The sequence below is a fragment of the Pristiophorus japonicus genome, unplaced genomic scaffold (assembly GCF_044704955.1).
Source record: "Pristiophorus japonicus isolate sPriJap1 unplaced genomic scaffold, sPriJap1.hap1 HAP1_SCAFFOLD_335, whole genome shotgun sequence".
Lineage (NCBI taxonomy): Eukaryota > Metazoa > Chordata > Chondrichthyes > Pristiophoridae > Pristiophorus > Pristiophorus japonicus.
Window position 1 is genome coordinate 353,723 of NW_027253161.1, and position 11,021 is coordinate 364,743.

General features: G+C 52.2%; 1 protein-coding gene across 1 annotated transcript; it reads right to left on the reverse strand.

The window, feature by feature from the left end:
• Nucleotides 1-4,854: 4,854 nt before the first annotated feature.
• LOC139249989 (zinc finger protein 135-like) lies at nucleotides 4,855-8,138 on the reverse strand. The gene has a single exon (XM_070872582.1). It carries the CDS (start codon nucleotides 7,724-7,726, stop codon nucleotides 6,548-6,550), a length of 1,179 nt encoding a protein of 392 aa, XP_070728683.1. The 5' UTR covers nucleotides 7,727-8,138; the 3' UTR covers nucleotides 4,855-6,547.
• Between the last annotated feature and the right edge of the window lie 2,883 nt (nucleotides 8,139-11,021).

The window sequence follows — 11,021 nt, forward strand, 5'->3', positions numbered from 1 at the left end:
TGTATCTGTCAGTCTCTGGTAATGTGTGTGAGTGTGATTCATCTGTATGTGTCAGTCTCTGGAACTGTGTGTGTGTGTGGAATTTATTCTGTATCTGTCAGTCTGTGGTACTGTGTGAGAGTTTGGGATTTACTCTGCAACTGTCAGTCTCTAAAACTGTGTGAATGTGAGATTTATTCTGCATTTGTCCGTCTCTGAGACTGCATGATCGCGGGATTCATTATGTCTCTATCAGACTCGTACACTTTAAAGGAGTTTGGGATTTATTCTGTAACTTGCAGTCTCTGGTGCTGTGCATGAGTCTGGGATTCAGTGCGCACCTGTCTGCCTCAGGTACTACCTATGAGTGTGGGATACATTCTGTCAGTCTGTGAAACCGTATGATTGTGGGATTCATGCTCTATCTCTCCATCTCTGCTACGGTTTGAGACTCATTCTGAATAGGTCTGTTGTGGTGTGTGAGAGCGTGGGATGAATTATGTCTCCGTTCGTCTCTAATACCTTATGTGACACTGGGATTGATGCTGTATCTCGGATTGTGGTACTGTATCATTCTGTATCTGTCAGTCCCTGGCATTGTAAGTGAGTGCGGTATTGATTTGATTGGTCCTTGCACGTGTCATCACCTCCCAAATCCAGGCCCATCTTTCCTGCAATTCCGTGTTTGAATCCCTCCAAACCCAGTTTCCGCCCCTGCCACAGTCCCGAAACAGCTCTTGTTAAAGTCACACATGACATCCTTTGTGACTGTGACAAAGGCAAACTATCCCTCCTCATCCCTCTTGACTTATCTGCAGCCTTTGACACTGTTGACCACTCCATCCTCCTCCAACGCCTCTCCACCTCCGTCCAGTTGGGTGGGACTGCACTCGCCTGGTTCCATTCTTATCCATCTAATCGTAGCCAGAGAATCACCTGCAACAGCTTCTCTTCCCACTCCCACATCGTTACCTCTGGTGTCCCCCCAGGATCTATCCTTGACCCTCTCCTATTTCTCATCTACAAGTTGCCCCTTAGCGACATCATCTGAAAACACAGTGTCAGTTTCCACATGTACGCCGACAACACCCAGCTCTACCTCACTACCACTTCTCGCGACCCCTCATTGGTCTCTAAATTGTCAGACTGCTTGTCTAACATCCAGTTCTGGATGAGCAGAAATTTTATCCTGTTGAATATTGGGATGACCGAAGCCATTATTTTTGGTTCCCGTTACAAACTCCATTCCCTAATCACTGACTCCATCCCTCTCCCCAACTTCTATTGGAGGCTGAACCCGACTGTTTGCAACCCTGGTGTCATATTTGACCCTAAAATGAGCTTCCGACCACATATCCGCAGCATAACTCAGACCGCCTATTTTCACCTTCATAACATCGCCTGTCTCCGACCCTGCCTCAGCTCGCCCACTGGTGAAGCCCTTATCCATGCCTTTGTTACCTCTAGACTTGACCATTCCAATGCACTCCTGGCCGGCCTCCCACATTCTACCCTATGTAAACTAGAGGTGATCAAATACTCGGCTGCCTGTGTCCTAACTCGCACCAAGTCCCGCTCACCCAGCACCCTTGTACTCTCTGACCTACATTGGTTTCTAGTTAAGCAACACCTCGATTTCAAAATTCTCATCCTTATTTCATATCCCTCCAGGCCTTGCCCCTCCCAATCTCTGCAATCTCCTCCAGCCCCACAAGCCTCCCCGAAATATCTGCGTTCCTCTAATTCTATCCTCGTGAGCATCCTTGATTAAAATCGTTCAACCATTGGTGGCCATGCCTTCTGTTGCCTGGGCCCCAAGCTCTGAAATGCCCTCCATCAACCTCTCCGTCTCTCAACCACTCTTTCCTCCTTCAAGATACTTCTTAAAACCTCCCTCTTTGACCAAACTTTTGACCACCTGCTCTAATCTCTCCTTGTGTGCCTCAGTGTCAATTTTATCATAGGATCAGAGAAGTTTACAGCATGGAACGAGGCCATTCGGCCCATCGTGTCCGCGCCGGCCGACACAGAGCTACCCAGCCTAATCCCAATTGCCACCTCTTGGTCCGTAGCCCTGTAGGTTACGGCACTTTAAGTACACATCCAAGTACTTCTTAAATGTGGTGACAGTTTCTGCCTCTACCACCCTTTCAGGCAGTGAGTTCCAGACCCCCACCTCCCTCTGTGGGAAGAAATTTCCCCTCAAATCCCCTCCAAACCTTCTACCAATTACTTTAAATCTGTGCCCTCTGGTTGTTGCCCCTTCTGCCAAGGGAAACAGGTCCGTCCTATCCACTCTATCCTGGACCCTCATTTTATACATCTCAATAAGGTCTCCCCTCAGCCTCCTCTGTTTCAAAGAAAACAAGCCCAGCCTATCTAATCTTTCCTCATAGCTAAAATTCCCCAGTTAGGCAACATCCTCGTAAATCTCCTCTGTACCCTCTCTAGTGCAATCACATCTTTCCTGTAATGTGGTGACCAGAACTGCATGTAGTACTCTCGCTGCAGCCTAACTAACGTTTTATACAGTTCAAGCATAATCTCCCTGCTCTTATATTCTATGCCTCGGCTAATAAAGGCAAGTATTCCGTACGCCTTCTTAACCATCTTATCCACCTGGCCTGCTACCTTCAGGGATCTGTGGACCTGCACTCCAAGGTCCCTTTGTTCTTCTACACTTCTCAGTGTCCTACCATTTAATGTGTATTCCCTTGCCTTGTTAGCCCTCCCCAAATGCATTACCTCACACTTCTCTGGATTGAATTCCATTTGCCACTGTTCTGCCCACCTGACCAGTTCGTGGATATCTTAGAATCATAGAAATTTACAGCACAGAAGGGGGCCATTTCGGCCTATCATGTCAGCACCGGCTGACCCAAGAGCTATCCAGCCTAATTCCACTTTCCAGCTCTTGGTCCGTAGCCCTGAAGATTACGGAACTTTAAGTTCAAATCCAAGTACCTTTTAAATGTGGTGAAGGTTTCTGCCTCTACCACCCCTCCTGCAGTCTACAGCTTTAGTCTTCATTATCAACCACACAGCCGATTTTAGTATCATCTGCAAACTTCTCTCTCATACCCTCTACATTCAAGTTTAAATTATTGATATATACCGCAAAAAGCAAGGGACCCAGTACTGAGCCCTGCGGAACCCCACTGGAAACATCCTTCCAGTCAAATGGCCTACTCCTGCTCCTAGTTCTTATGTAATACCTATCATGATATAGTTCAGACAAGTGGAACTATGTTAAAATACTTAATTGTGAAGCAGAGTGCAAAGTATTACAAAATATAAACCACATTACATCGACAGAAGCCAAAACTAGCACTGTATACACAGCAATATTGTGGTAACATTTCACACACTAATCATTCATTAATGTGAGTTTAACCAAGTCTTACAAAACAGAAATGTTTCTTCGGATGCTTGAGCTGAAACAACCTCCCGAACAACCCACCGATTACACTGTTACCCGCCAGTTACCCACCGATTACCGTGGTACTCGCTGATCACCCTGTGTTACCCGCCGATTACCGTGGTACCCACTGATTACCGTGGTACCCGCTGATCACCCCGTGTTGCCCACCGATTACCGTGGTACCCGCCGATGACCCAGTGTTACCCGCCGATTACCCTGTGTTACCCGCCGATTACCATGTTACCCATCGATTACCATGGTACCCGCTGATCACCCAGTGTTACCCACCGATTACCGTGGTACCCGCTGATCACCCAGTGTTACCCGCCGATCACCCAGTGTTACCCGCCGATTACCCTGTGTTACCCACCGGTTACCGTGTTACCCACCGATCACCCCGTGTTACCCGCCGATTACCCTGTGTTACCCGCCGGTTACCATGTTACCCACCGATTACCGTGGTACCCGCTGATCACCCAGTGTTACCCGCCGATCACCCAGTGTTACCCGCCGATTACCCTGTGTTACCCGCCGGTTACCGTGTTACCCACCGATTACCGTGGTACCCGCCGATCACCCCGTGTTACCCACCGATTACCGTGGTACCCGCTGATCACCCCGTGTTACCCGCCGATTACCCTGTGTTACCAGCCGCAATTGCAGATTACTGTGTGAAGAAATTCATCCTGCAGTTTGTCTTAAAAATATTTTTTCCAATTCAGCCTCTGACCCTGTCCTCTGAGCATGTTTGGATTTTTTTTCATATTCACGGAATGTGGTCGCCACTGGGAAAGTCGGCATTTATTGCCCATCCCTAATCGCCCCGTGAGAAGGTGGTGGTGAGCCGCCTTCTTGAACCGCTGCGGTCCGTGTAGTGAAGGTGCTCCCACAGTGCTGTTAGGGAGGGAGTTCCAGGATTTTGACTCAGCGACGATGAAGGAACGGCCGATATATTTCCAAGTCAGGACGGTGTGTGACTCGGAGGGGAACGTGGAGGTGCTGGTGTTCCCATGCGTCTGCTGCCCTTGGCCTTCTAGGTGGTAGAGGTCGCAGGTTTGGGAAGTTGCTACAGTGCATCTTGTAGATGGTACACACTGCAGCCACGGTGCGCCGGTGGTGGAGGGAGTGAATGTTGAAGGTGGTGGATGGGGTGCCGATCAAGCGAGCTGCTTTGTCCTGGATGGTGTCAAGCTTCTTGAGTGTTGTTGGAGCTGCACTCATTCAGACAAGTGGAGAGTATTCCATCACACTCCTGACTTGTGCCTTGTAGATGGTGGAAAGGCTTTGGGGAGTCAGGAGGTGAGACACTCACCGCAGAATACCCAGCCTCTGACCTGCTCTTGTAGCGACAATATTTATGTGGCTGGTCCAGTTAAGTTTCTGATCAATGGTGACCCCATTTGTTGATAGTGGGAGATTTGGCGTAGTACAGTTGAAAAGATGATACGTTCTCAAACACTACAATATCCTTTATTCACTTTTGCCAAGTACAGAATCTTTCAATATTCAGTGACATCCTCAACTAATTACCATCAAACAGTTCCTCTTTGAACATTTCCCCTTCAGACATTTGTCAACTTTTCTTTCGTTTCCCCTGTAATTAGTGTTTTTTTATTCGTTCCTCAGTGTGGGCCTCACTGATGAGGCTGGCATTTGTTGCCCGTCCCTAATCGCCCTGGAGAAGGCGAGCCTCCTTTCTGAACCGCTGCAGTCCGTGGGGTGCATTGTTAAGTAGAGAAGACAAAGTACATTCACAACCAGCTTTTATTTTCAACTCCACCTTCCCACCCGATCCCCATATCTCTCGGTTCCCTTAGAGTCCAAAAATCTATCAATCGCCGTCTTGAATATACTCAACGACTAAGCATTCACGGCCCTCTGGGGTAGAGAATTCCAAAGATTCACCTCCCTCTGAGTGAAGAAATTTCTCATCATCTCAGTCCTAAATAGCCAACACTTTATTCTGAGACTGTGACCCTTGGTTCTAGACTCCCCAGCCAGAGGGAAACATCCTCTCAGCATCTACCCTGTCAATCCCCTTAAGAATCTTACATGTTTCAATGAGATCACCTCTCATTCTTCTAAACTCCAGAGAGTGTAGGCTCAATCTCTCTTCATAGGCAACCCTCTCATCCCAGGAATCAGTCCGGTGAACCTTCGTTGCACTGCCTCTAAGTATGTCCTTCCTCAGGAAGGAGGTTTAGAGGGGATTTGAGGGGAAATTCTTTTCACCCAAAGCGTGGTGGGGGTCTGGAACTCACTGTCTGAAAGGGTGGTAGAGGCAGATACCCTCACCACATTCAAAAAGTACTTGGATGTGCACTTGGAAGTGCAGTAACCTACAGGGCTACGGACCAAGAGCTGGAAAGTGGGGTTACGCTGAAAAGCTCTGTCAGCCGGCGCGGACACGATGGGCCGAATGGCCTCCTTCTGTGCTGCAAATGTCTATGATTCTATAAGGAGAGCAATACTATGCACAGTACTCCAGGTGTGGTCTCACCAGAACCCTGTACAATTGCTGCAAGACTCCCTCACTCTTGTACCCCACTCCAACAATAAAGGCCAACGTGACCACCCGCTTTCCCAATTAATCGTTGTACCTGTACACGAACAAGTCTGTTAGCTCGGCCATAGGTCGCACACTTGCCTGTGTCAGAAGGGTATGGGTCAGCTCCCACTCCAGGGACTTGTGCACATAAAATCTCGGCTGACATTCCAGTGCAGTGCTGAGGGAGCTCTGCACAGTTGGAGGGGCAGTGCTGAGGGAGCGCCGCACTGTCGGAGGGGCAGTGCTGAGGGATGAGAGGTTAAACTGAGGCCCCGTATGCTCCCTCAGGTAGACGTAAAAGATGCAATGGCCATTCCGAAGAAGAGCATGGGGATTTCTCCCCGGTGTCCTGGGGCCGATACTGATCCCTCGACCAACATAAACAAAAAAAGATTATCTGGTCATGATCACATTGCTGTTTGTGGGAGCTTGCTGTGCGCCAATTGCTGCCGCGTTTCCCACTTGACAACAGTTCAAACAGTACTTCATTGGCCGTAAAGCAGTTTGGGACATCAGGTGGCTGTAGAGAGGCAATCCTTTATCTTTAAGTTGCTGCCGGGGGGCTCGGGGGAGAGTGGGGATGTGTGCGCGGGTCCTCGCTACTTCTCTGCGTGAACCCGCTGGTGAGCGACGAGGTAACGCTTCTGGGCGAAGCTCTTGCCGCAGTGGGTGCAGGGGTGCGGCTGGGCCCCCGAGTGGCTGCGCCGGTGCCTCTGCAGATTCCCGGCCTGGGTAAAGGCCTTGTGGCAGTCGGGGCAGGGGAAGGGCCTCTCCCCGGTGTGGGTACGGCGGTGCCTGCTCAGGCTGCCCGAGTCGCCGAAGCCGAGGTGGCAGTCGGGGCAGGGGAAGGGCCTGTCGCCGCTGTGCGTGCGGGCGTGGGCCAGCAGGTGGCTGCGGTCGGCGAAGCGCTTGGGGCACTCCCCGCAGCGGAAGGGCCGCTCCCCCGTGTGGGCGCGCTGGTGGGTCAGCAGCCGGCTGGTGTCGGCAAAGCGCTTGGGGCACTCCCCGCACCGAAAGGGCCGCTCTCCGCTGTGCGCCCGCTGGTGCTTCCACAGGTGGGAGCGCTGGGCGAAGGCCTTGGGGCACTTTGTGCACAGGAAGGGCCGCTCCCCAGAGTGCGTGCGGCCGTGGTTGCGCAGCTGCCCGGCGTCGCCGAAGCCCTTGCCGCACTGCCCGCAGCGGAAGGGCCGCTCCCCCGCGTGGGCCCGCTGGTGACGCCGCAGGCTCCCGGCCTGGGTGAAGGAGCGGCCGCACTCCTCGCACTGGAAGGGCCGCTCCCCCGTGTGGGTACGGTGGTGGCTCAGCAGCTGGCTGGTGCTGGCAAAGGCCCGGCCACAGCTGGCGCAGGCGAAGGGGCGGCGCCCCGTGTGGCTGTGGCGGTGCCGGGCCAGGTTGGAGCGGTGGTTGAAGCCCTTCCCGCAGGCCTCGCAGGCGAAGAGCGCCTCGCCCGAGTGCGTGCGCAGGTGCAGCCGCAGCCCGGCCAGCTGGCGGAAGGCCCTGCCACACTCCCGGCACTTGAATCCCGGCTCGCCACCATGGGTCTGCTGGTGCCGCCGCAGGTTGGAGCGGTGGTTGAACTCCCGCCCGCACTCGCTGCACTTGAACTGCTTCTCCCCCGTGTGGGTCACCCGATGGAGCAGCAGGTTGGTGGACAGCTTGAAAGCCTTGCCGCAGTCGGAGCATTTGAAGCGCCTCTCCTCCGCGCCGTCTCCCCGGGCAGGGCTGGAGGACGCCGGCCCGGCATTGGACTCCAGGCTGCCGGGCCCTGCGTTGGCCATTTCTCCCCCCCCCCACCCCTGGCGATGAATCACAAGCCAATCCGCTGCTCGTTGGTAGCCCCCTTGCCTCGGAGTTGGATGGTTTGTGGGTTGGAGTCCTCGCTCCAGAGACTTGAGCACGGCACTGCCCTGGTGAGAGTGCTGAGGGAGCGATGTATATACTCTCAGACTTGAGCCCCTTAATCCAGGCCCACACTCAGTACTGAGGGAGTGCCACACTGCCCGAGGCTCCGTCTCCCCTCGGGTGGGTGCAATAGATCCCCCGGGCCACTATGTGGCAGCAGAGCAGGAGCGAGATGTCCCCGGTGTCCTGGCCCCAATGTTTATCCCTTGGCCAACATCACTATAAGCAGCTGCTCTGGGCATTGGTGGCAGCCTTTCCTGTATTGCAGCTTCCGAGCAGCTGTAGCATTGGGCCGTCCTCAGGGCCCTCGGTCCTCGGGGGCCCGGGGCCCTCTGTCCTCGGGGGCCCTCTGTCCTCGGGGGCCCTCTGTCCTCGGGGGGCCCGGGGCCCTCTGTCCTCGGGGGCCCTCTGTCCTCGGGGGGCCCGGGGCCCTCTGTCCTCGGGGGCCCTCTGTCCTCGGGGGCCCTCTGTCCTCGGGGGGCCCGGGGCCCTCTGTCCTCGGGGGCCCTCTGTCCTCGGGGGGCCCGGGGCCCTCTGTCCTCGGGGGCCCTCTGTCCTCAGGGGCCCTCTGTCCTCAGGCGGCCCGGGGCCCTCTGTCCTCGGGGGGCCCTCTGTCCTCGGGGGCCCTCTGTCCTCGGGGGGCCTCCCCCTCCGTCCCTCAGGGGCCTGTCACTCGGGGGGCGAAGGCGCTCTCCCAAAGCCCGGCTCCAGCGGCAGAGTGCGGGCTGCTCCCGAGCCAAGGGCCCGCCGCCTGCCGACCGTGCAGCAACTGTGCTGCTGGGCGCTGCCGCGGCTCCTGCGCCCTCCCGGCCGGCGCTGACCTCTGACCGCTTTCCGCTTGCCCCAGGAAGTACTCCTGCGCCGCCTGTCTGCGCATGCTCTTCTCGAGGCTCCCGCCAGGGTCCTAACGCCGACCACGCTGATGGGGGAGGGCTCCAGCCAATTTGTGCACAGTAAGCTCCCACAAGCAGCGCTGTGACCATGAGCTGTTTTAGTGTTTTCCTCATGTCACCTTCAATCTCTGTCCTCTGGTTAGCGACCCTTCTGCCACTGGAAGCAGTTGCTCCGCACTTACTCCACTGGACACCTCAATCAAGTCTCCCCTTAACCTTCTCTGCTCCAAGGAGAAGAACCCCAGCTTCCCCAAACCCTCCACATAACTCAAGTCCCTCATCCCTTCTACCAATCCAGTAAATTCTCCTGCACCCTCTCGCAAGCCTTGATGTCCAGAACAGCTCACAGTATTCCAGCTGAGGTAGGAGAGACAGCGTACCAAAAATAAAAACATTTTTTCACTAACCAACATCACTAAAACAGATTATCTGCTCTATTATAAGAACATAAGAAATAGGAGCAGGAGTCGGCCATTTGGCCCCTCGAGCCTGCTCCATCGTTCAATAAGATCATGGCTGATCCGATCATGGACTCAGCTCCACTTCCCCGCCCGCTCCCCATAACCCTTTACTCCCTTATCACTGAAAAATATCTATCTCCGCCTTAAATATATTCAATGACCCAGCCTCCACAGCTTTCTGGGGCAGGGAATTCCACAGATTTACAACCCTCAGAGAGAAGAAATTCCCCCTCATCTCAGTTTTAAATAGGTGGCCCCTTATTCTGAGACTATGTCCCCTAGTTTTAGTTTCCCCTATAGGTGGAAATATCGTCTCTGAATCCACCTTGTCAAGCCCCCTCAGTATCTTATATGCTTCGATATGATCACCTCTCATTCTTCTGAACTCCAATGAGTAGAGGCCCAACCTATTCAACCTATCCTCATAAGTCAATCCCCTCATCTCCAGAATCAACCTAGTGAACCTTCTCTGAACAGCCTCCAATGCAAATATATACTTCCTTAAATACTGAGACCAAAACTGTACAGTACTCTAGGTGCGGTCTCACCAATACCCTGTACAGTTGTAGCAGGACTTCTCTGCTTTTATACTCTATCCCCCTTGCAATAAAGGCCAACATCCCATTTGCCTTCCTGATCACTTGCTGTACCTGCATACTAACTTTTTGTCTTTCATGCACAAGGACCCCCAGGTCCCTCTGTACTGCAGCACTTTGCAATTTTTCTTCATTTAAATTATCATTTGCTTTTCTATTTTTTCTGCCAACGTGGATAACCTCACATTTTCCCACATTATACTCCATCTGCCAAATGTTTACCCACTCACTTAGCCTGTCTATATCGCTTTGCAGATTTTTTGTGTCCTCCTCACAATTTGCTTTCCCACCCATCTCTGTATCCATCAGCAAACTTGGCTACATTACACTCGGTCCCTTCATCCAAGTCATTAATATAGATTGTAAATAGTTGAGGACCCAGCACTGATCCCTGTGGCACCCCACTAGTCACTGTTTGCCAATCGGAAAATGACCCATTTATCCCGACTCTCTGTTTTCTGTTAGCCAATCCTGTATCCATGCTAATATATCACCCCCAACCCCGTAAACTTTTATCTTGTGCAGTAACCTTTTATGTGGCACTTTATCGAATGTCTTCTGCAAATCCAAATACATCAGATTCACTGGTTCCCCCTTATCCACCCTGCTCATTACATCCTCAAAGAACTCCAGCAAATTTGTCAAACATGATTTCCCCTTTCATAAAACCATGCTGACTCTGTTTGATTGAATTATGCTTTTCCTTAATAATGGACTCCAGCATTTTCCCAACGACAGATGTTAGGCTAACTGGGCTATAGTTTCCTCCTTTTAGTAAATTGGGGCATTACTTTTGCAGTTTTCCAATCCGCTGGGACCGCCCCAGAATCCAAGGAATTGTGGTATATTACAACCAATGCATTCACTATCTCTGCAGCCACTTCTTTTAAGACCCGAGGATGTAAGCCATCAGGTCCAGGGGACTTGTCCATCTTTAGTCCCATTATTTTACCGAGTACTACTTCATTAGTGATAGTGATTGTATTAAGTTCCTCCCTCCCTATAGCTCCTTGATTATCCACTATTGGGATGTTTTTAGTTTCTTCTACCATTAAGACCGATACAAAATATTTGTTCAAAGTCTCTGCCATTTCCCTGTTCCCCATTATTAATTCCCCAGTCTCAACCTCTAGGGCGCCAACATTTACTTTAGCCACTCTTTTCCTTTTTATGTACCTGTAGAAACTCTTACTATCTGTTTTTATATTTCATGCTAGTTTA

Bases quoted from the DNA above. Each gene is read 5' to 3' on its own strand.
- LOC139249989 (XM_070872582.1), bottom strand. From the start codon at position 7,726: ATGGCCAACGCAGGGCCCGGCAGCCTGGAGTCCAATGCCGGGCCGGCG.